Source organism: Salvelinus alpinus, chromosome 1 (genome assembly GCF_045679555.1).
Source record: "Salvelinus alpinus chromosome 1, SLU_Salpinus.1, whole genome shotgun sequence".
Classification (NCBI taxonomy): domain Eukaryota; kingdom Metazoa; phylum Chordata; class Actinopteri; order Salmoniformes; family Salmonidae; genus Salvelinus; species Salvelinus alpinus.
The window spans coordinates 93,714,585-93,740,859 of record NC_092086.1 but is presented as its reverse complement, the minus strand read 5'-3'; the positions used below and the strand labels follow the sequence as shown (position 1 = coordinate 93,740,859).

Below are 26,275 nucleotides of genomic sequence, written 5' to 3'. Positions count from 1 at the left end.
AGATAAGTATGTTGTTTGTGCAACGGTATCAAATATTTGTATAACTAACCCAAGATAGACCAGAGCCTGCCATTTTCAATGGGAGCAAATTAATCATAGTGGGCAAAACAAGCAAGGAGATGGGCAGAGCCAAGCACGAGCTAGTGAGATCCTATTGGTGCGTTCTAGAATTTATTTGCACATTTCCGTTAGGGAGCGCCTACTCTGTGATAGTGATGGGTATTCCAGCTCTTATCAATGAGCCCGCTCGTTCGGCTCAGCTCACCAAAAAGAGCCGACTCTTTTGGTTCCCAAACGGCTCTTAAAAAAATATATGTTTTGTATTTTTTCAAGTCAAACAGTTTGCGATAGTTTGACTATGATTGGTGTTAATGCAATTCTAATTAAATTATTAAATGAAATCATACTCTATCTTAACCACAATGTATTTAAAAATGCATTGGTTTGTTATGAAAAAGAATGCTATTAAACATTTGCATTTAAAATATTACTTTTTAATGTATATAAACAAAGTGCATATAAATCTTACCATTCAAAACGAATACAATCTGAACAGCATAATAGAATATTGCACCATATCAAACAAAAATAAATAACAATTTGCAAAACTGCAGCATCCCATAAATTGAAATGTAAAAACGAAGGATGCTATTACACATGTGCATATGAAGTATAACTTTTGTAATGTATATAAACAAAGTGCATATAAATGTAACAATTCAAAACAAATACAATCTGAACAACATAATAATAGAATATTGCACCATTTCAGAAAGAAAAATAAATAACAATGTGTAAAACTGCAGCATCCAACTTAAAACATTAAACTGGTCCCTCTTTTCTCTCTCTTCTTTATTATTTATGTTATAACCAGCAGCACACAGAAATGCTGACCATATTTAGCTTTTATGAGAGATTTGCATTCAGAAATGCAAACTGCCTCACTTTCGAGGGGCTGACGCGGTTTCTTCACTCAGTAATTATTTGTCCCGTTTTCGAGAAGACCCTCTCAGAGTGAACAGATGTGGCCACTATGCAGAGTCTCCCTGTCATGACTTTAGTAAGCCATGGGTAGACAGAGGCCTTGTTCTTCCACCAGCTCAGAGGATCTGCAGATCCAAATAGCTCCTCCAAATAGGATCGGACCTCCATTGTGGCATCTGCTGAGGCATCCCTTCGTGCTGCATCTCCAGTTGCTCTCTCGTCAAACAGCATCCAAACAGCAGACGTTTGTGGCACTACTGCTGGTGCTTCTGCTCCATCTGATCCCTCTTCTTCCTGTTGCCCTGGTGCCTGAGCCAGCTGACTGCTGGGGCTCTCCCTCCCTGCTGCTGAGGTTATTCTTTGAAGAGCCTCATCAATCGCTCTGGCATCACTGAAGGCTAACTTCTTAAACCTGGGGTCAAGTGCAGCGGTTTCTGATAGCACGTGATTATATTCCATTCTGTGGATCTTTCTGTCCATTGATGAACATAGGGTGTCCATCAACTCTGTCACATGTCCTGTGGTTACATTTGCTTCTCTTTGGTGGCTGGCTCTGATTCTCTGCAGACCCTTACACAGGAGTATCATTTTTGAAGCTGTTGCATAGCTGAAAAGAGAGATCAGTAACTTATTAGTTCAGGTTCATGTTTTGTCGACTGATACTACATTCTCATCTACCGCTCATCTACATATATAATACTGGATTAAATAATGATGTAGTAATAACTGCTTACTGTACCTCTCTCCACTGATCTCCACAGTGACCTGCTCAAAGGGTTCCAGGACTCTGCACACCTCCTCCACCACCTCCCATTCCTCTTGGGTCAGAGCATCAACAGGTGGATTGCCAATGTCCCGGGTAGAGATGATGGCATCCTTTGACTCAAGAAACCGCTTCAACATATAAAATGCTGAATTCCACCATTGTCCATTGTTTAGGCCTCAGCTCAGGCATCCCCATCTGGCGTTGTGTAGACTTTAGTTTTTCAGCACCTACTGTGCTCCTGTGGAAGTATTCCACAACTGCTTTCACTTTGTCCACAGTGGCCTTCAGAGCATCTCTTACAATCAGGCTGATTGTGTGGGCAAGACATGGATGATGGGTCCATTTTAAAATGTTCATGGCTTTGGTTATGTTAGCTGCATTGTCGCTAACACAACAGAACACTTTTCCATCTACTTGCCACTCTCAACAGTTCCTCTGTCAAGTTCTCTGAGTTGTGTCTATCGATGAACTCAAAGCAGTCCAGAAGACAGCTAGCCATCGAAAAATCTTCAATGAAGTGACATGTAACCAACATGTAAGAAGTGGTTACCCTTGATGTCCAGCAGTCAGTGGTAAGGCAAACTGCAACTTTTTGGACTCTTTCCCGCACTGAAACCTGTGTGCTCTCTGCTTGGTTTTCCTGCTTGGAATTATGTACATTGGATTTAGACTATTGCTATAAATTCTAAAACCTCTGTCCTCCACGATCGAAAATGGCTGGAAATCGGTGGCAATCATTTTAAGCCAATGCAATATCAATTTGGCCTTGTTTTGCTACAGACATAGACCTTGGCATAAACTGGTCCATAGAAGACTGTGTTGCTGTGGGTCGCGGAATAGGCCTACTTGACTGAGTGGATACATCTCCACGTGTGGAGGTGCTGGCTCCACCACTATCACTAGCAGGCCCGCTAGTTTCTCGAAGCTCCGCTACAGCTAGCTTCACAGTTGGGTGCACAGTTCACATATGCCGGTGTAGGTTGTGCGTTGAACCGGCTTTATATGAGATTTTGTTTTGGCAAATTCTACACTGTGCTCTAACATTGTCTACTTTCTTAAAATGCATCCAAATGCTACTGTGCTTCCGACTCATTTTCCAGCTGTTGTTTTCACAGCTGTCCTTCATCTCTCTCCTCGGTTGCTAAGTGTGTGACTGTGAGTGAGTTGGCTCGGCCCTCCCTCACGCATCTTTGGTTCATTGGTTGACACTGCGTGTCTGATTGACAGGAACAACAGGTGAGGCTGTTAGTCTGAGCAGACAGTCTGAACGAATGTGTGCGCTTGAGCATTTAGGCCTATATTATTTTATTTCTTTTTTTGTTCTTTGAATTAGTTAATTCTATTCATTTAAATCTTTTGATTATTCATATCTTAATTTAAAAAATATTTGTATAAATATATTCGGCTCTTCTGATATGCGAGCCGGCTTCCAACGTTCACCTACAAGAGCTGGCTCTTAGAGCCGACTCGTTCGTGAACGACCCATCACTACTCTGTGAAGTACGCGTGTGCAATAACTCAATTTGCCTTTGCACTCCTTCTAAACAACACCGTTTTTGTAAACTTTGGCAACGGGTAAAGTCTACAAAAATGCAGTCCACTCTGTTTGTTACAGATTATAGTTTTGGAAACAGAAAACTGTATGGAAATCAAATGTTTCATCGATGAGAAAATTAGAAGAATGTCGGCCAAAATCCATCTCACTCCATCTTCTCCCACTAAGGGCCACTGGGCTTCCTCTCATCACCTAGTTTGGTAGTGAGTGGAAACGCCAACCAGATGCTTCACATTTATACACGAGACAGAAAAATCTGTCTCGTTGTTCTATCTGTGGCAGTATCTTCTAAATCAGAGAGGAATAGGCGAAGCATGTATATGTTAGCTAGCTACATGAGGTAAGAAAACGTCTAATGTAACATCTAATTAGTGTCACCTGGAAACACTGGCAAAAATTTTGGTTGTTATGTTGTTATGTCAAACAACAATGAGCCCGGTTACATGCACACAATAATATGATTATTGTGGATAGTCAGATTAATATAATGTTTAGTTTAAAATGTTTGCATGCTTTGCGAGAAGAACGATTTTCCTAATAATCCTGTTTACATGGACATATCTGAAATCAGGCCACCTGATGGGACTTAAATAAATGTAGAAAATCACCAATCAAAATAAACGTTCTACCACAGTGACCATGTTATTTTTGCAAAGCCTATTTGATTTTGTGTTTGGATAACTATTTCTATTTCTTTCAGTTTATCCAAACCCACTTCACTTGCGCATGAGAGAGAGTTTTGCGCTACCGGTGCTTGCACATGAGCAGATCAAATACACCATTGGAACGCCGATTAAGCAGTTTACATGTCCTAATAATTTGAAAGATTGCTCAGAAAACCAAGTGTTTTAATTGGCGAGTGCTTACTTTGACCTTACACCGATTAAGATAATTGTATTACAGTAAAACTTTATTGACCTGAAATTAGTTCTGAATGCAGGTAAACCTAAGTATATGTAAATATAAGTATGATGATTTAAGCATGTGTACTTTGGATGGTGTCCATATTGATCGTGTCGCTGCTTACAAATATCTGGGCATCTGGATAGATGGAAGCTGTCTTTAAAAAAGCATATTGATGAGTTAGTTAAGAAGCTGAGAATAAAAATGGGTTTCTTCTATAGAAATATGTCCTGCCTCTCGCTAAATAGTAGAACGCAGATCATTCCGTTTACGGTCCTAGACTATGGCAACATCATCTACTGTATATGAACACAGCTGCCACTTCATTAAAGCCGTTAGATGCAGTTTATCATAGCACATTGCGCTTTATTACGGGAGACAATTTTAGTACTCATCACTGCATTCTCTAGCAGAAAGTTGGTTGTCCCTCTTTGATGTCACGTGGGTTGATACATTGCCATGTTTTCATTTAAAAAGCCCGGTCTCAGGGATGGCTAACTCTGGAAATTCCTTTGGTCTCTACTGAGTTAGGTAAATCAGCTTTTAGTTTTCTTGCACCTTATTTGTGGAACAATCTTCAAAATGTTCTTAAATTTGATGCTCTGGTGCCTCTAGGGCAATTCAGAAAGCTGATTGAGGACCTTATTACTGAAGAATGTGTTTGTTTTTTATGACAATGTTTTTCTTTCTGCTTGCATTTTGTATTTATATTTTGATGTGTGTATCTTCTGTAGTTAATGTATTCAGGGCTCATATGTGAAATAAAATAGAATGAAGGTTAAACAAATAAGCAGAGTAAGGTGTTTACATTACTATTATGATACTTTGCCTACTGGTATAATCAGTTTAATATCGAATTATTAGTGTGCATGTAAACATACTCAGTGTATTCAAGGCGCGGCCCACTACATTCCAACTAGGGTTACAAAGGGAGGATATATTACTGGAAACTTTCAAAGTTATCAGTACACTACCAGCATTTTGCTACTTTTAAGGATTTTATGTAATCTATAACAAGACATCTAGTGGCTTCAGATTATCACAGTTGTCTAAATATCTCAGGTCCTCTGTGTGGCCTTATCACATGTAAAATATATAAAATAATTAAGTAAGATGATACATTTTTTGAGGAGAATTACAAAATATTTAATGACAAAGCTGTAAAACATTATCCTAAATATAAACCATCTATTTAGTGAATACAATTAGTGTTTAATATGAGGGTTTCAGCATTCCTTTTGTTTACACACATTTATTTTACTATGTCAATATGTATTTTTTGTCAATGTTTTGGTGTCAAACTGGTGGCAGTTGTGAAGAAAAGTCAATATTTGGAAGAGTTAATAGAAAATAATCCTGTTGTTGATTAGATGCTTTTTTTCATTAATTAGGCTATTTTCTCTTTAACCATGTGGTCTATCTACTACAAACTCACGGACAATATGGACACATATATAACAAATAAAAGTATATATGAATACATTTTTTAAAAGTTATTCAAGTATAAATGACCAAAGTTACGATAGCTTGCCATAGATTGTCTGTTAATTACTGAAGATTCTGGTAACTTTGGTAAATTACGGGTGGCTTTGCAACCCTAATTCCAACTAAAGAATTTGAATAATAATTTTATTTCCATGATTCCAGCAGTTCACCAGTTAACTATGCCTAGATTTGTTTTCCCATATCATGGAGCCCTGCGTTTGGAAAGGATAACAAAAGTGCAGGAAATGCTGACATTTATGAAAACTTTAAGTTGGATTGATCAGTATAGAACAGTCAGAATAGAGAAGGCCCCATTGAAATCACTTATACTGTATTTGTTGCCACCCTAGGGTAATTTACTAGTCATAATGCATATTGAAAACTTGTATTATTTAAAAACATAAAATACTGTCAAATACCATTGAGTCAAAAATGTGAAAAATATCGGCATTTTCTTTCACCAGAAAATTGTGAGATATCTTAGGGGTTACATTTAGACTGTACCAAGGGCATATAAAGCTGTTTTATGGGCCCAAGTAGTTCTTATGACGTTAGGGAAAATAAGGTACCTTGAAGAGTTTCCCTATTGAGGTCAGATCTTTGTTTCCTTTGACTCAAAACAGCTGACCATGAAAACTCCTCAGACAGAACAGATTCATCATACACTATATTCAATTGGTATGCCAAAACGTCTCAATCTAACTCTGGGATAACGATTTTTCTATTAGGTATCACTCTGCTGATAAGATTAAACTTCCTTGGCACTTTTATATAAATGTCTCAAGGCAATGTGACCCAGCTGCTACAGCTCTGTGTGTACTTTAACTCTATGTCGCTCAGAATAACTGTTGCTCTATGACATACTTGTTATGGCTCTGTGGCAGAGTAGCCATAATGCTTCATCACATTGTTTTATACTCCTCTGTAAACATCATTACACCAGAGATAATGCCTCTAATTTACTCCAATGATGGGGGGGGGGGTGCAGCACACGGAGGAGGCTAGCATAAACTTTTTATCTCACTCTCACCTCAGAATGAAAAGATATGCTCTTTGGTATAGTTCCCTCACATTGTGTACACAGACATGGAGAGGATTATCTTTGTTGACTGTATGCACACTGGTATAGCTTTCTCATATGCCGTGCGTTGGGAGTCAGTTCTTGCACTGGCTGCACCACATAGTTCATCCCCACAGTAAACATACGACATGATCCGTATGGGCCTGTGGTGGTCACCTACCCCCCTCCCCCCCTGTGGTGGTGGGTCTTTCCCTGTGTGCCCCTGTGCAGAGGGTCAGCGAGTCTCAGCAGGAGGGGTGTCAGTGATAACCCACTGATGTCAACTCCAGCCTGACCACCATTTGGCAGCAGGGCCAGTCGGCCAGACCACAGGGCTGCAGTAGAAAGAAACAGACATACTGAAGTGATTATACTCCCAGATAGAAAAAAACAATCCCCCAAACAAAAATCCATTTTAGCATGGAGTTCTTCCATGCTAATCATCTCATGCTCTTTTCAAAAGACAACACATCCCCTACTTTGAACAATGTGTATGTCTATGGAGGTTTTTTGTTGGGAGAACCTATTTTCTAATCTGCACACTGATTGATTCCCTGTTACCCGCCACGGCTGATGGTGACGCATTGTGACAGCTGCCACTCCAGTTGGGCTGGGGGATTGGAGGCCCATGAGTGGGTTTGAGAAAGAGAAACCGAGATGTGCGTGGTGTTGTTTGTGTGAGTGTGTGTGGGGATGTGCACATATAGTACGTGAGTCTGCATGCGTACGTGTGTGCATATGTAATTGTGTGTGTAAGTGGGAGAGTGTGTGTGTGTGTACTGGGTGGGATGGTGGGCTGTTGGCAGGACATGGCCATAATCTACTAAATGTCTCTGGAAACTGAGCTGATTGGCACCACAGCCTGAATTTCCATCCAGTGCATTGTAGGGGCAGAAGAGGACATGTGTGCAAGAAAAGCTGAGTAGGGAGATGTTACAAGATAAGAAAAACAAGACCTTATGCACTATAGTACACTTATAAGAGAGGTATTGTGAAATAAATGCTTGAAGCTCCTCAGAGAACCATAGATTTGAACCAGTACATAAATAGAATGAGTACAATTTCAAGCAAACAAACCATTTGAATGATTTTCAACATTAAAATGAGACTAGTTGTCCCCATTATGTCTCCCGAGTCATTTGATATGGCCCCTGCTGTTCCAGAAAAACACAACAAAGCCTTCAGAGGCAGCGTCTTTCTGGACCTGTTACTTCCATGGCTCTCACACCATGTGTAGTGCATTTGCTTCTCCCATAATCTGCCTCTTCTCGATTCAGTTCATAAAGCTCTGTGTCTGTTGAATTCACAGTAGCTTTGAAGATCTTCAATCCTGGGCCCGATTACAATTAAACTCTTTCATCATGTTCCGCTAGCGTCATCTCTCGCTGACATAACTTCTCTAAAATGTTACACTCACTGGGAACCTTGATTATAGTACCTGTAGCATTAGAATGCGTTACACACAAAAAATCTGTCTATCAAGAAAAAGATGACAGAAATGAGCTATTCAAGCAGAACATCACTGATGCTTAGTCATTGGTTCAACAGGCTGACTAGTCTCTTGTTAATTTGACTCAGTGGCTTGCTGCTTGGTGAACTGGTTTCTATCACAAGGCCATGTTACTTGTGTATCCAGTTAACTGGTCTCTGTTACTGGTCCAGCTCGCTAACTGAGCTTGACTCAAAAGCCTTCCTCTAGGAATTTAAATGGATGTGAAACATAAACATAGCAAAACAGCTGCTCAGGCATTACTCAATTTTTATGACAGACTGCACCGATCATATATTCCCCATGTTGCCTCGTGTCTATTGTCCTGATTCCTCTTGGTCTTCCATTCCTGGCGTAAACCCCCTCTGGAGGTGTCCTTCATAGCAGTTTAGTCAGGAAGCAGCCAGAGAGCTGCATGAGCCTTGTCACTGAGTTAGAGGGAATCACAGTGTAATTGGGCCAGATATAGCACCATTCCCCCCTGAGCACTGTGGATGCAGGAGGGGAAGGGGGAGATTTGTCATGGAGGCTCCCTCAGACAGCTGACTCTAATCTTCAGCCCAGCCCCAGGAATGATGTCATCTGCTGCGCTCCATCTTACCTCTGACACACCATGACATCTCCACTGTCTACCAGTCTGTTTAAGACCTTAAAGTGACAGTCTCTCATCGCACACGGGCCAAGATACAACGAGAGATACACAACTGGGCCCTTATTCTTCATATGTATGCAGTGCAGGTTGTAGGCCATGGGAGAATATGCATGTCTCCTTGCGAAACTTGGGAGTTAATTGTCATGTCTTATACAGTGTAATTACTGTCATTTGGCATCAAATGAAATTGGCTTTCCCTTGACTTTTGAAAGGTGTAAATGTGAGAAAAAATAAAAGAGAAAAAAAGGGTCTGGTATTGTCTAAGAGAGAAGATAATGTGAAAAGCATGATCCTGGAAACATTAATGTCATGCTCTCTAGAGAAGTATTAAGCTGGAAAAGACTGAAAAATGAAGAACAGGAAATTTACATTTGAAAGGTTCTCTTTTTATCACTAGTTCAACTGGTCCCTGGATACTCCTAATGTTTTTTTAAAATCAGGAATACATCCAAATGTAGGCGTAATGAAAAATGTAAGGCCTAAGTGTATTGTGTTGCACATGTCACAACAATGGCGCTGGAGTGTAGGACTTTTGCTCAGGGTTTAATTATCTAGGGCCTGGTTTATTCTAAAAGAGCCTCTGATTATTTATTGATAGTTATCGCAGGCCTAGACTGCACCTTGAGGGTGAGATCAGAGCCCTTCTGAAGCTGACTGGGATGCATAAGGAAGTTGAATAGCCGGTCACTTTGGAATAAAGAACAGATGATTCTGATTTTGAGGACATAACCCTGGCTTTGATGTACCGCTATGCAGCCACAGCTTTTGGAGCTGGCCCGAGCCAACATTTTTCATATGCCACAGATGAAGAATGAGAATTACCGGGTTCGTTTTCTTTTACAGTGGCTGCCATGAGAGAGGGGTCAAGTTTCCCTGAGGTGGGAACCAAGGGTCTTTCCATAGTGGTCGCTGTTGTAGTGTTGAGAACATCCTATTCAGAGGTTTATTCAAATGATTAGAGGTGGTAACTAAACTCCTAAATCTCTGTGTGACCCACAGTGTCAAAGGCTTGAGTTATATCAGACAGAAGCAGTGTGCAGTGAATAACCTTTTTTTAAACTGAAAATAGAAATCAGTCATAGAGTTGTCAGTCACATGAAATGTAAAGGAGTCAGTTGTCCCATAAAATAGTGTGATCCTGTGTGTTAAATAGAAACGTATATCTACCGGATCTGCATTTTTTTGGTTTATCCACTTCCCTGTTCTTGACTTGTTTACTCTCTTGATGTGAATGTAATGGGCGTTTTGGTTAGAAGAAGCATATTTATCGTTCGCTCTCCAGACAACACATTTGATCGCAGGCTTTGGAGTTCCAACAAAGCATATGCTTTCGATTTTTTATCTAATTGCAAACATAGGCGCTGTCTAGATCATAAGCCAAGCTTTCCTTTTGTTTCCAGAAGCCTCTGCTTTCATGCTATACATCCAATCTTAGATCATTTTTATTTTTTATGAACTGACCTCATTGAAAGCTTGAATTTCTTAAAAGGGGCCCAATCAGCAAACTACTTTCGACATTACTAGTCTGTAGAGCAGTTCTGTTTTAGAAAGACTTTTACTCTCTTCTCTTATTTCACTTGTGTAGGGGTATAGATGAGAATGAACTAGCTTTGTTTAGCTTTTTATGAGATTCCTGTGTGGAGCTGTGGAGATGATTAAAGTTGACCTTTGCTTCTTCAGAGAGTAGCTGTTTTTTCAGTTATTGGTCAGTCTCTGCTTCTTCAAAACACTGAACCATCTGCGCCTCCACATGGATCAGATCCTCTACCTGTTGCCATAGCGATGTCCCTAAGGTAGTCACCTTGGCCTTTGGGGGCCATAGAGTGAGGCATGATGGGACGTAGTGATGATGCGTGTTATGTAGGGTAATGAGTGCGCCCCCTGCTCCCTGTGCATACACAGCTAAAACTAAGGCTAATTTAACACCAATTCCTGCTTTTAGGGAGCTGAGGAGAGAGGGTATTAAGTCAATGCTCTTTCAGAAAGATCACAGTGTAAGATCAAGCTTGCAGAGTTCCAACAAACTGTCAAAAAATCCTGGATATATTTTTTAAAACATTTAAATAAAATTGCTTGGAGAAGCCTTAGAACACGCACCGCGATTATAAATGGTAGGCTACAGTTCACTATTTTGGAACAATGTAATTTTGAATAATAGTCCATTACGATCTGAAATTTGAAAATGACTGCAGTAGTTGTGTTCACTTATATATCATTAAGATAAATGAGAGCAATCATAATCAGAGAAAAGTGTTGCTGCTAATGGGATTTCTAGCTGGATGTGAAATTCCTCTTTTTAAACCATCCATCTCAGTCCTGGCCAAAGGATCGGTTGTTGTGGAAAGTATTTCATGTGTTAGGGTTTCACAAGTCACTGTTGACTTTAACCATCAATCGATGAAATCAGAAGGGCACTATGAAAAGGTCAGTGCTGGTGCTGTCAGATCCATCATAGACAGGGAGCACATTGAGGAAAACTAGGCACGCCCCAATCTACTGTCATTTGTCTTTGTTTATGAGCAACAATAGAGTGTGGAAGCAAAACATCTTCCTAACTAGCCTTCCTCCCAGTCTTTGATGTCTCAGCAAACTCTCTATTGATGCTCTAAAACAAATAGATGTGCTAACATGGATATTGCTAGTCGCTCTCAATTTGAAAATGTCCAACACCTCTCCACAGGTCCTTACAAGTATTAATGTTGTCTTCCTTTCTCATTACATCTGAGATAGAACTGTAAGCAAACACTCAGTGGGCATTCCACCTTTCATTCTATGAATCTACTTCTCAGAGTTGTTTAGAAAACATTTTTACTGAAATATTTTAAAAACTACTTGGTGCTAAGAGCCATGATTTGTTTTGTATATCATTGATATGAGTAAAACTTCTTAAGTTGAAGTTTCTATTGACGTTATCATAATATACTGGAGTCCCTCTTGGAACAGTAATGCAAAGTGTTAGATATCCCTGTAGAGTAGATGATAGCGTGTCCTTGGAGAAGATATTTGAGATATGTTTACTCAGACCTCAGAGTCACTCAGACAAGAATAACTATGAGATAATTGTGAAAATATGCTTCATCATGAATTTCCTTGTGTGTTCTGTGTGCTGGAAAACCAGCCATGTCAGGTTTCCTGGCTTCTCAGGCTGTATGATAGGGAGTGGCTTGTATACCACCCACACAGTTAGACAATCAATATTAAGTGGTATTTCTGCATCCAGAGACCTGGTACAGACTGCTGTGGGAATACACGTTGAGCTGCTTTTACAGTGTCTCTTGTGTGGTAAGTACTTTGTCCTTTAAAAGACCATTTGTTTTATTAGAAATAGAAAACATCAAGAAAAGTAGAGAAGCCCAATGAGAGAAACAAAACATATCTACCACGCCCACCCAACAAGCACAACCAAGTACATATACACACCACCAAACTATGTAATATGTCCTAAGTTCTACCCCATGTATTCCTTATACCAGTTTGGGAGCAGCTCCATCTTGTCCAGTGTATAAGGGTCTGATAAGGTTTGTCCCACTGCTATCTCATTGCACCATTTGCACCGATTCATAAATGCTCCTGACATCTATTGGATTGTAGGGGGCTGTTTAGTCCCAGGGCTGTCAATCCTGTACAGAATGGATGGTGCGACTTTACAGGGAGCAAGTTAAGATGCCATTTTTCTCATTTAAACATCCATCACTTTAACATAAATAAAAGATAAGGATATAGTCAGGACCACAGTCCTGGGAGGCTGTGATTTGTCTATGGAAATTAGTGGAGTCTTGATTCAATGAACCTCCTGCCGGGTGGGGGACTGCATGACACTTTTATGTGTTTCCTATCATAGACAATGCTTGAGTTCAAATATCAAATGACAAACACTCTGCAGCACAGTAGTTGAGGAGGAGTGAGGACACATGTTTGAAGAACCCACATATCGGTGGATAGCAGTGTGTTTTTGGGGTGGTTTACTATCCTTGTGGCGACCAGAATTTTTTATTTTATTTATTTTATTGAACCTTTATTTAACTCAATCGGATATCCCTGAAATCCTCACAAGGATAGTAAAACAAGGAAAATTCGGACAAGTGGGGACATTTTGCAATGTCCCCACAAGGAAAAAGGCTATTTTAGGCTTAGGGTTTAGGTTTAGGGCTGGGGTTAGAATTAGGGTTAGGTTTGGGGCTAGGGTTTAGGTTAGGGTTAGAGGTTATGGAAAATATGATTTTTTATGGGAATCAATCTTTTGGTCTCCATAAGGATAGTAAAACAAATGTGTTTGTGTGCGTGTGTGATATGAAATATTGTAGGTGTTCTAGACTGAGGTAGTACCAAGTTATATACGTGTACCATAAAGCTACACAAATCTGAAGGCTTTTTTATGTTTGTCTCACCTGTTATACTGAAGATGAACTGCAGTATGTTCACAGGATGTGATGTGGTGAAGCATGGCGCTACAATTATGCTGTATATACAGTAGGATGGGGGTTGTCCCCATATTTGAGTTGTCCCATGGAAAAAGAGTTCGGAGAGTGTATAGTCCATCTGGAGGTATAATATATGGCATTTAGCAGATGCTTTTATCCAAAGCTACTTACAGTTATGCAAGCATACATTTTATATAAGGGTTGTCCCGGGAATCAAACTCACAACCCTGGCGTTACAAGCACAGTGCTCTAGCAATGCTCTACTAAATTAGCTACAAAGTCCCACAGTACACTAAATATCACATCTGCGTGTTGGAGAGGGAGTGAATAGACGCTAAAGCACTTCAGTTCCAGTGTTAAAATGCTGGCAGGCTTCTCTCTACTGGAAGAAAAGCGATATGTGAGGCTACACCATTCAAGTAATATGCAATTTCCATCCCTACATTGCGCCAAGATTTCTGTAGGAAAAGAAAAGAAAGAAAGATCTAACTTTGTCCCTAGAGAACACAACCCGAGTCAAAGGTTCTTGTGTGTACCTAAATTCTGCCTACTTAAAGAAAATATTTTGTTGAATTTTTCATTTGAGGGATTTCATCATGTTTGGAAGTATGCAGCATTTTCTGTGCACAGAAAATAATAGGTTAAGTAAACATGTTGCCATTACGTTCTACTTTTCACGCCACGATTTATGTTTTAATTGCATTCTGAAACTGTTTTGATCCCATTCTATTTGATCCCACTCTACGTGAATCAGTTTGGACAAGAATGAAAAATGACATCCCCTCTCAACCATTGTAAACCTTGTAAAATCCCTATTTTAGTATGACCTTGAGAATAAAGGATCTTTGAAAGCTGTATTCAGCAGTATCAAATTTTTGTTTTCAGTAGTTTTCAAATGAATCCCTTCTGGTTTCTCTTGAAGGCTTGTATATTATCTCTGTAGTTTCCTTCGAGCTAAATCAAATAATCCCAGTTTGCAGGAAGAGCCTTCGAGGCATCGTCTCCTCTGTCACTCTGCAGCACCCGAGTTCGGGTTTCAGTGAACAGTGGTAGAGAGTTACCCAGAACAAGTCTTTTGGGGTCTCTCCAACTCACTATTTCTGTCAAAAACGCTGCCTCACCAACGGTAAACAATTACAATGCCTGTGCATCATCTTTAAACATGGGTTACAGCTTTGATCTGTGCTCTGTGTGTAATTACAGCTATGCCCGTTAAACTGGGGATTTGGGCAAAACTAGTCATTCCCTGGTCCCTGTCAAGCTCAGACAACCAACCCAATACATAAATGAAGTCACATGGAACCGAAGTAAATGTTGACTTTTCAATTTACACTTGACTGCTGTCAAAATGAAAAAAGACACATCTGAGGGCTTTTCATTATTGCTACCTTGCTGGAGTGTTTATAGCCATACAGAACCTTGTTGTGGAAATATTGAGCACATGTCTCTCCCGGATGTGCTTGAAAGACAACACTCATAACCCACAATTAAATGTCTGTTCAAACACAGGCACCCTCTTAGGCGCCCTCTATGCACCTACAGCCATCTTAGCAGCCATGGGGACCCTCACAGATCCTGCTGACAGGTTCAGCGGGAGAAATAAAAAATGTGTCTCCCTTAATTTATTTCAAAGCTCTGCTTTGGTTCTGATCTCTAGTAGTGAGCCTGTGTTCGCATTCTGATGTGAGGCAGGGAGACGGTGGTGGCGGCGGAGCTGATCTCCCCCTCTTCCCCCTTCCTGGTCTGGGACTCCCAGCTCCCATGGTGCAGCTGGCACCCGGGATTTAAAGGTCGTCCTTAATATCATTGGCGGAGCTGAGTGTGCTGTAATCTCGCAACAGCGCTGAAATCTCCCCTCCAGACCCTCAGCTTAATTTGGCAGCAGGCTGGTCAACTGTGCCTGATCTAATGGGACAGCCTTAGGCAATAGCCACTCTCCATTGAAGCCCTAAAATAACTGCTTCCAGTCCTAACCCAAATCTTTAGCATCTTAATATCTTACTGACCGTAAACACGGCCAAAACCAAGCTTCTCCCTAAAGATAGAGTGAGCCCAAAATGTTCTCAACATTTCACAAGCATATAATTATAATTATAATCTGCATAACATACCACAGTTTCTTACTTTTCCAGATTTTCATATGTTTTTCTATATGGACAGAGTAGCTAGCTGCCAATGTTTCCAGTGTCCCCTGTGTGTCTGTATGATGTGGGTCAGAGTAGCTGTGTCCTTGTCTCAGAATGCTGAATCCCACTCCAGTTTCTGTCAGGGTGGCTGCCTGGCGTAGTCCTTGGAACACAGTTGTCAGTGCTCATCTGGGAGTTGACTTTACAACGACCCATTCTATCCACTAAGCCTATCACTCATCAAGGCTTTTTAAAGGTGCTTTGCACTGTTTGCTTGCTTTGTTTTCTCTGTGCCTTTCCTGGCCGTTTGTCCCAAGGTTTTAAAGCAGTGGGTCAGTGAAGGTCCTGTCACCACTGGAACAGATTAACTGTGTTTCTGTCAGATGGGGTAGAGCTCAAACATCTCAGATGGTGTTTGGGGCAAAGATGCCACTAGTAGTTACAGGAAATAATACAGAAGCTGTGGCCTAAACATTATGGGCATGTGGTCCTGTATACAGGAGAGTTATGTAATACCCCTAAATTAATATGTAATAAAACATTGTTTATTGAGAATTTTTTTACATTTTTGCAAATGTATAATAATTACATTACAGATGGACCTTGTATGCCACATGTTGATTCATGCATGCATGAGTACATGTTCTTGCTCAGTGAACACTTGTACAGGACCTTGTACAGGTGCCTGTCTAAGCATTTTATAGAAGCATGCTACAGAGCACATTGAGAATTCAAAATGGATTGCATGATTATTTGTTTTTGGATGGTGTTATTTGATCTAAGTACACACAGAAGATCCATTTTTGGACGTATCGTGTTTGCTTCTAAAGATTACGTGCATTGGTGTATATGTGGTGATGTGGTATTGGCTGGACTCAGAGGAACATCCATACAAACTGAAATGACAGTTAAGCTTGGAGATATCTCAGTATGTTGTTTGTTGGCTAAATGAGGATAAACCACAGAGAATGTCAACCGTATAACAAACTGTCTTGCTTCATAACCTCACCCACAGTCTTACAATGAGTAAACAAGTCTCCCTTCAGATTGGCTTACGTTTAAACAAGCAGCACAGTATCCGTGCTGTTGCAGTTGCATACAAGTACTGTATGATAGCCTGCTAGATGATGCATGCTTGTCTGGGACTTTTTGTCCTCGGAGCGAAGACAGAAATCATAATTCAAGAGGAAACATGTTGGAGTTAATTAGAGGTGCTAAAGGAAAAAACCTAGAACGGCACACCATTTATTTTACAGTCATGACAGAAGCCTACCTCGGAGCAACACACTTAAGCATATAGAGCATATTCTTGGCAAATTAATTATGTGCTAATGCCAGTTGCTTCCATCCCCCAGTGGTAAGGAGCCAACCATGCTATGATTCAAACAGAAGGGTATTTTTTTAATAATTTGTGTCCTTATCTTGTGGTAGCTATACAGTAGGGAGAGTGGGGAAGAGGTCATCATTTCATTGAGTCTGTGAAGGAAGAAACCACATGGAAAAAGTGGTGAGGAAGTTGGGTCCAAAAAACTGATTTCACCAAGTTGTTGTGGTAGAGGTTTCATGATGCTTCTATCTAAACCAAAGTAGATCATTTTAAGATTGTGTTATCCATCAGTTGGGGTCTCTATAAGCTTCAATATGAGGTCCTAAACCTAGCATGAAAGTGCATCCTTGTAGCTGTGTGGCCTAATATACCGTAAAACAATTAAACCCAGTCTCAAATAGACGCCTGTCACTTTTAATAGCTGGGCAATGGCACACATTTCAGCAAATAAACATCTCTTTCAAATAAACGCTGCGTCTAAATTAATTGGTTATGACGTTACTATGAATTGCCATTAATTGTTGACGAGGTTTAATATTTGATTTGTTACATAAAAAATTCAGTAATGACTCAACAAAAATGATTGCGATCATCCGTTTTTATCGCCAGTAAGACACTGCTAGCCATTGGTTGCTAACAGCAGAGAACTGCTAGCTACAGTACCTGGCGATCACAAAAACAGACAACAACTTCAGGAGTACAGAACCCTAGAAATTGACAGATCGCCCTCTAGTGGTGAAAGTGACAACGGGCAAAAATGCTCAGTCAGAGGAGAGTAATAATTATTGTCATGGAAAAGTTGTATTTTTTTTCAAAATAGAGACATACTAAGACAAAAGAAGAAGTGACACAGTGTGTAAATGATAATTCATTAGTGAAATTGATTCAACAATTAACTATGCAAATGTGATTGTGTTGATCTGCGTTCGGGAAATAAAGATAGACATGGTTTTTAAAAGGTAGTGGTAATATTTTATTCAGTGCAGACATTTGTAGGTGGCTTAACTCAGGGTAAGTTGTGCCAAAAGAGCAATTTTTTTGGGACAAGCTTTGTTTTCAAAACTGTAATATTTACATGAATTCTGATTATTTCAAGGGATACACAACATCCTGAAATATATTTGGATATTTTTTTCTCTCGCCAAATAATGCTATATTTCCCTTGACAGAGTGATGCTGAATGTAAAACAATGGCTCAGTTTACCCCACCCTTTCCTAACTCATTTTTTATCTTCAGTGCCATATATTAACGAAGGGTCCCATCTCAGTCATATAAACATACATTTACATTCTGATACAATACAAATGCTATTTTCAGTTTCACTAACCAAAGGTGTTTCTGTCTTTTTTGTACTCTTGCATTAGCTCACTCAATGGAATTGAACAAGCTATAATAGTAGAATTAAAATAATTATCAGATCTGGACTATGCACTATTTGATCCACATTTTTTGCATATAAATAAACATTTGTCCTGATAATTTGAGATGGTAAAATACCAATAATTTAGTAATGTTACAGATAACGGAGAAGAGGTGTTTTTATAAACTTAAACCATTGATCTATTGGATGAGAAGGGAACTTTTTGTCTACAGGCTGTCAGGCAAGACGTGTCCCCAGTCCCTAAACTAATCTTTTCATCTCAAGATGTCCTCAATATTTTTTTGGTACACTACAATACAGTTAGGGACAAACAACGACATTTTCCTAGTACCCCCAAAACGGAAGAGTTTGAGTATTGTCCTTGAATTTTTATTTTATGACTATTACTATTTTTCCAGACTCTGTTTCATTGCACGAGTGCAGTAGCTTTGTTGAAGGTGAATGATAGAGACCGGTGTTGTTGCAAGACAGAGATATCTTTCCAACATCTCAGAGCCCCATAAGTTTTGAAACGTGACCCCTAGTTCACTTGAAAACAGAAGTCAGTTTTAGCAGCTGTGGAAGAGATGGGACTGCTGATGACCTCGTCCCCACACCCTGCTTCATATCCTGTGTTAAATGATGTTTTCCCAGTTCAAAGGTTGGCCTTGACAGTCCTTGAACCAACTAATTGTTTCCTCATTGCAATGGTGAACAACAGTATACAGTGTTTGCAACAATAGCAGACTACTGCAATGCATGTTATATAATTCCCTTATCCTTCCTCAGTGATGCTGTGATTTCCTTTCCTAGAATCTAACAAAGTGTTTCTCTGATGGGCAGCAGAGTGGGCCATATTTGGAGGCCTTGTTGGATAGAGTTGTCTGTCTCTCTGCCCTGCTTCTCGCGGGCACGGTGGCATGCTCACACTGTGCATGATGACTCGGTCGGAGCCTGGCACCTCTCCCAGGCCTATGCATCTTAATAGTTGTGACATCATTCAAGGCAGCAGGGCTCTCTTCCACTCACCGCCTCAACCTTCCACTAACAGAGTGTTAAGGATCCATTCTGTAAACTAAAACACAATTTGTTTTTCGGGTTAAGTGCTGTAAGCTATTGATTGCTCCTGTTTTTAACGCATCCGTTCTCACTTCATGAGTGCTCTAAACCTAATAAGACAGTCCCACATGTTCGATGACAGAATTCCCATTGAACCTTATTTAAAAGTTGATCTATCAAGTGAAGGGTTCTATTTGTGGAATACAGGACAACTATAGGATGTCTGAAACAGTTGGTTTCTGAGAAACATGCTGAGTCTACTTCGTGGTCAATGCAATCAGAAAAGACTAATGAATTGTCTAGGGTTTTTCTTCCCTTGCTCCATCAAACCATTCAAGGTTAGCTTGTCACTTTTATTTAAAGCCAACATTAGTTTGCTGGGGCCTCTCTCGGCTGATGGAGAGGTCTCAATTGGTAGTAGTAGTGAAAGAGAGTAACAGAAATTACCCTGCATGATAGAGCATGAAATGTGAAGGAGACAGACAGGTAATGTAATCAGCTAAGGTCAAGGCTTGTAGATTGATAAGGCTAGGTTCCACGTTTAATCCCTGCATGGGCCAATAGTCAATGAGATTGTCTTCTCACTATACCTCTCAAGCTCCATACCTTAATGAATCAGTTTCCATTATAATGTTTCTGCCAATATATTCAGGGTCTCATTAGTACATTGGCGTCAATGTAAGCCCCTTTTAAGCTTTGCCTGTAAAACAAAATAACTCATTCTCCTTTTGTTCTATCTGGCTACGCCATAAGAATGATTTGCTAATCCAAAATGTTTGTAATGAACCCAGTTTGGTTTGTCCTCTGTCTTCTAATTGCATCCTTGAAGAATGGAAAACTAAATGTGGGAAAGAAAGAGAGAAATCGGGTTCACAGGCCTCCCATTCTGTGTTGTTGAGCAGTTGGTGATTTGAGCCAGTGGTGTGGTGGGATACCTCTGCTGGAGCAGCGCCACATGCCCCATTCTCACCGGCCCACCGCCATTGTGACTGGGCTCCACTGAGAGGGGCTTTGATTCTCCTGGAGAGGGACCTTATTAGTCAAACACTCTCCTACATGGCAACTCATTCATGACTCTTAATGAGGGGGGAATCTGGACCAGCTAATAAGGTGGCCGTTCCTTTAGTGCCTTGTGAGGAGGAGAATGGAGCAGATGGAGAAAAAAGCGGAGGTTTCTGGAGGTGAAAATACCCACGGAGCAGGTCTGAAAAGAATCAAACGGGGCAGGGCGGGGCACCGGCTTTCACTGGCATGGAAACCGCCCCCCTTGTATCTATGGGCTGAGAGAATTATCCAGAACCCAATCCATATTCACACTCCTTGGTCTTTTCTGTCCCAACTTAGACTAGAGAGTTCCAATTGCGCCCCGTTTCTGTGACTTAAGTCCTTGGGAAGCAGAGCTGACAGGAGCAACACAGGGAGACAGAGACCCTATTGGCTTCCCCTTTCCCCTGGCCTCCTCAGCTCCCCTCAGTGGGTATTGATTTGAAGGAAAGCCCCTCAGAGATAAGGGCTGCAGGCCACTGTGCCACCCAGTCTCTAATTACAGGGCATGCCGAAAGAGAAAGCTAAGCCCCTGGCATTTGCAGCTCGCCATAATTGCTTCTGGCATAACTTGCCTTGCCAAATGTTTGGTACATTTATTCAGCAAAAAGGAAAGAACAAAAACCTCTTTAAGCTTTGGCGAGGAGGGGTAGAGAGTCAGGGGGGGAAGGTGGGTAAAATGTGATTACCACACATAAAAATGTTGGACTGTGCAGTGTGTACACCTTCCTCTCTCCACATGTATGATTTCAGCAGTGTTTTGAAAGCACCACATTCCCCTGGGATCAGATTACTATCACAGCCATGTCTTAGTAAGAGGAGAGCCCACTCAAGGGCTTTTCATCATCCATTTTCATCATCCATTTCCTTCCTCGTGTACAGATATACGCAGCGCACACAAGAAGAATGTATAAAGAGCCTTGTATTTATGTGGTGCTCAAACTACAACCCGAGCGGACATTACCAGTGTGCAGTTAAAAGATGAAAACCTGTTGTAAGCATCAACAGGTTTATACCTGTATGTACATTATGGGTTAGAAAAGTGTTTTCTCGGCACAAGTGGTTAGATGATATCTTATGAGGCATGGACAGCAACCTTTGTGTAGTTTTCTGAATTATCTATTAAATAATTGCATCCATCAGTGTGCGGTGATATAGCCACATATATAGATTTATAGAGATCTCTTCATGAATGAACAATCAAGCCGTACATTAATTCTGAGTGTCTGTAATTATTATTTATGTTCCAATGCTGTTTCCTGTCTCTCATCACAGCCACTTCCAATGGGACCCTGGAGGGCCTGGAGAACAGGGAAGGAGGGGTCTGCAACACCCTCTCTATGAAGATCGTCATGAAAGTGGGCCAGGGTAAGTAAGCGCCTATGTGCACTGGCTGGAACACCAGAAAAACAGTAAAAGGCAGTCACAATAGAGCCAGGCAGGATATAACTATGGATGAATGATAATGAAAGCTTTGTACGGGGAATGTCATTACGAGGAGCATTTCATTAACTATTGTTCATATAGTCAGACAACCAGGCATTGGTTTTTACAGTGGGATACTCCACTCCGCTACTCACAGTGTGTGGAGAGTCGTCTAGTGACTTCATCTCTCATAAAATAAGGGCCTCAGACATCACATTTCACTCCATTCTTTACTTTTCTTTTTGAGAAGGGAAAGATGAAAAAAAAGAAAAGCTCTTGTGCAAATACAGACAGAGACACACTGAACACTTTCTCACACATACCAAAAGAACTCACTCACACAATGAGAAAATGAAAGCTGTGGAAAATATTCAGGACATTCTCGGAGAGCATGTTACAGGCTACCTGTTGTCCTATTACTTAGACAGCCTGTCGGTCTAACATGAATGAGATTGCTTTGCCTGAAGAGTCCAGGTTTCTCACACACTGTCACTCTCTTTAACCTATTCAAACCTCGTCTCTCACACAGTGTCACAAACTCAAATAAGTGTTGACATTGTTATCCAAATGAGGCAGCAGTCTCCGAGTGCTCCTTAACAGAATGTCAATGCATTGAGATAAGTGGGGCAAGAGTTCCCAGGCATTCTACATTGATGTGATGTGGGCTGTCTAATCTGCCATGGCATGCCCCCACTAGCTTTTAGAAATAACACTGTGCAACATGTATACGCATTTGTCTCAATAAATTACCACGCTGACAGTGGATTACGAGGCCAACACAAACCATTTCAGCAGAAATCAATGTGATGAAGGAATAAAGACATATACCGCATGCACTATCAGCCGTGTAAAACAGATGAGACCAATTGGGGAAAAAACTGAGGTCTCCATATAGATACCATCAATCATCACGTGCACTCTCCCTCTCCTTAACCCCTCACTGGTATATTGGCCCACTCATCTGGGTCTGGCGTCAAGCTAGGAGTGTCAAGGTCGGACCCTGCCCTGGTCCCCGTCACATCCAAAACAAACAAACCACAAAGAGAGGGTCGGCCGATAAGACTCTGATTCTACACATATGGGCTGTTACCGCATAGGCTGGGGATTATTTTTATAGCTGACTTGAGATAATAATTATTATCATTGGCTTGACATTCCTTTTGTCTTTCTCAAGACTTGTTTGCATAAGGCTGTGTTTAATACACGGTAACCACTATGATAGGAGCTAGGAAACAGTCAAAAGATTATATAGGCTATGCCATTAACATTGCTTTCTTGTGCAGGCTGTTACGGTTGGAATGCAACAGTTTATTTCTTTATGATTTGGAGCAATGACGTTACTGACGCTAGGTCATAGTACATTCAGCTGTGTGTTTGCTGAAGGATCGCGTCTTATTTTCAACCAGTGAGTCATAGAAACTCTATTGCCACAAATAATGTGGACACAGAGAAACAAATCACATACAATGAAGTAATGAGGAAATAGTATCGTTCCTTTGTTTTTATTACACTGACTCATCCAGGACAACGGTCACTAAAGTATGATTGTAAACAACACACAAAACAATGAACAACACAACACAACATATTATTAGAAGATGATATACAGCACAGTACTAATCCCTTGGTAAAAATAAATATCTGAATATGTAACGACAGTTAGTGCTATCCGGAATCCTTGAGACGTCCCTACCCTAACCATAAACCTAACCTTAACCCTAACCATATATCTTACCTAACCCTAACTTTAACCCTTACCTTAACCATTTGCAATGTCAACTTCAATGGGATGACTTCAGAGTTGGGATGTCTCAAGCATCCCGTTTAGACTTTTCCATGTAACAACAGACTGTGTCAGAATCAGCTGATGCACTTCCTCATACTGAGTCACTCTTGTATTACTGCACACTGAGATTTAATTTATTGATTTGTGTATGAACATTGCATTTTATGTAATTATCAGATGACAATTAACCCATGAAATTAGATGGTGTGGCACCGTGTGCTGGTTAGTTTAAATGGAGGCTGATGGCTTTGATGGCCTCTCTCTCATCTCTAACCAAAACTTTTACAATGTTAGTATAATGAGCAAGAGCAAGGCCTGTCGATGTTTGAAACTGCTGAATTGACCACTTTGATATTTATAGCTACGTATGTGAAATGTATTTTTTAAACAGGCTGTCATTTTAAGATGTGTGAAATTGTTTTGGGGGTGGAGATTCTTCAGTTGTTGTTGACAGCCCCATATGTTGTGCTGCACATTAGGAACCAGCAGTCAGCAGTAGCAGTAGCAGACATCACACCACTAATGCTTCTGGCACAATAGTTCTCTTAACTGTAATCAAACTGAGAAAACTGAGGGTGCCATTTCGATCAGTGATTCGCAACTGGTGGGTATCGACCCAAATTAGGTTTTGAATGGGTAGCGACTAAAACCAGGTAGAAAGTGTGTAGAAATTATAATTAACCTATATTTGTTTATAATTTAACCTCTGAACAATTTTTCTTCAATCACAGTATTTTCAATATAGTTATTAGCAGCGCTATTTCGCAGATTTGGTTGATTTTTGTGGTCTCAAGCCAGAGAGCTTAACATTCTTCATCAAGAATATGGGCAAAATGGAATTATTGACAATGAAAAAGTTGGGACTGTTGTTCCCTTGTCATATAATTGGTACATTTACTATCAATATAGTATAAAAAATTGTTTTCCAGATTACATTTTAGGAAAAAAAATGGTGCTACAAATATTGGATTGCGACTGAGACAACCTGGTTCAAGTTGGGTCCCAAGGCAAAACCAGTTGAGAACATAGCACACTGTAGCAGCAATATGAACTGGTTTAAAATGAGCTGTTTAAATGAATATCAGTATGCCTTTTTAAATATTGTGTTAACATCCAAAGAGGCACACAACCTTATGGTCATATTTATAGCTATGGATGTGACATTTATTTTTTAAACAGGCTGTCATGTTAAGATGTGTGATATTGTTTTGGGGGTGGAGATACGGTGCCACACCAATTTGGGGCAGCAGGTAGCCTAGTGGTTAGAGCATTGGGCCAGTAACGGAAAGATTGCTGGATCGAATCCCCGAGCTGACAAGGTAAAATCTGTCGTTCTGCCCCTGAACAAGGCGGTTAACCCACTGTTCCCCAGTAGACTTACCTAGTTAAATAAATAAAAAATAGGCCATCATTGTAAATAAGAATTTGTTCTTAACTGACTTGCCTAGTTAAATAAATGTGAACATCTTGCATTTAAATATACTTTTTTATATTAAAATTTATTAGGATCCCCATTAGCCGACACCAATGGTGACAGTTAATCTTACTAGCGTCCGACACATAACGAAAAAGACATTAGAGACAAAAGACTTTACATTTTACATACATTTAAAAACTAGAACATCAAATCATCAAATCAAATTTATTTTATATAGCCCTTCGTACATCAGCTAATATCTCGAAGTGCTGTACAGAAACCCAGCCTAAAACCCCAAACAGCAAGCAATGCAGGTGTAGAAGCACGGTGGCTAGGAAAAACTCCCTAGAAAGGTCAAAACCTAGGAAGAAACCTAGAGAGGAACCAGGCTATGAGGGGTGGCCAGTCCTCTTCTGGCTGTGCCGGGTGGAGATTATAACAGAACATGGCCAAGATGTTCAAATGTTCATAAATGACCAGCATGGTCAAATAATAATAATCACAGAAGTTATCGAGGGTGTAGCAAGTCAGCACCTCAGGAGTAAATGTCAGTTGGCTTATCATAGCCGATCATTAAGAGTATCTCTACCGCTCCTGCGGTCTCTAGAGTGTTGAAAACAGCAGGTCTGGGACAGGTAGCACGTCCGGTGGACAGGTCAGGGTTCCATAGCCGCAGGCAGAACAGTTGAAACTGGAACAGCAGCAAGGCCAGGTGGACTGGGGACAGCAAGGAGTCATCATGCCCGGTAGTCCTGACGCATGGTCCTAGGGCTCAGGTCCTCCGAGAGAGAGAGAGAAAGAAAGAGAGAAGGAGAGAATTAGAGAGAGCATACTTAAATTCACACAAGACACCGGATAAGACAGGAGAAGTACTCCAGATATAACAAACTGACCCTAGCCCCCCGACACATAAACTACTGCAGCATAAACACTGGAGGCTGAGACAGGGGGGGTCAGGAGACACTGTGGCCCCATCCGATGATACCCCCGGACAGGGCCAAACAGGAAGGATATAACCCCACCCACTCTGCCAAAGCACAGCCCCCGCACCACTTGAGGGATATCTTCAACCACCAACTTACAATCATGAGACAAGGCTGAGTATAACCCACAAAGATCTCCGCCACGGCACAAACCAAGGGGGGGCGCCAACCCAGACAGGAAGATCACGTCAGTGACTCAACCCACTCAAGTGACGCACCCCTCCTAGGGACGGCATGAAAGAGCACCAGTAAGCCAGTGACTCAGCCCCTGTAATAGGGTTAGAGGCAGAGAATCCCAGTGGAGAGAGGGGAACCGGCCAGGCAGAGACAGCAAGGGCGGTTCGTTGCTCCAGAGCCTTTCCGTTCACCTTCACACTCCTGGGCCAGACTACACTCAATCATATGACCTACTGAAGAGATAAGTCTTCAGTA

The 26,275-nt window shown here is 40.8% G+C and overlaps 1 protein-coding gene across 1 annotated transcript in view; it reads left to right on the top strand.

The window, feature by feature from the left end:
* LOC139534878 (ephrin-B1-like) overlaps positions 1-26,275 on the top strand; it is a 72,291-nt gene that overhangs the window by 30,200 nt on the left and 15,816 nt on the right. Inside the window, exon 3 of the mRNA XM_071334399.1 lies at positions 21,508-21,600. Coding sequence (XP_071190500.1) covers positions 21,508-21,600 — 93 coding nt within the window. The remainder of the gene's footprint in view (positions 1-21,507; positions 21,601-26,275) is intronic.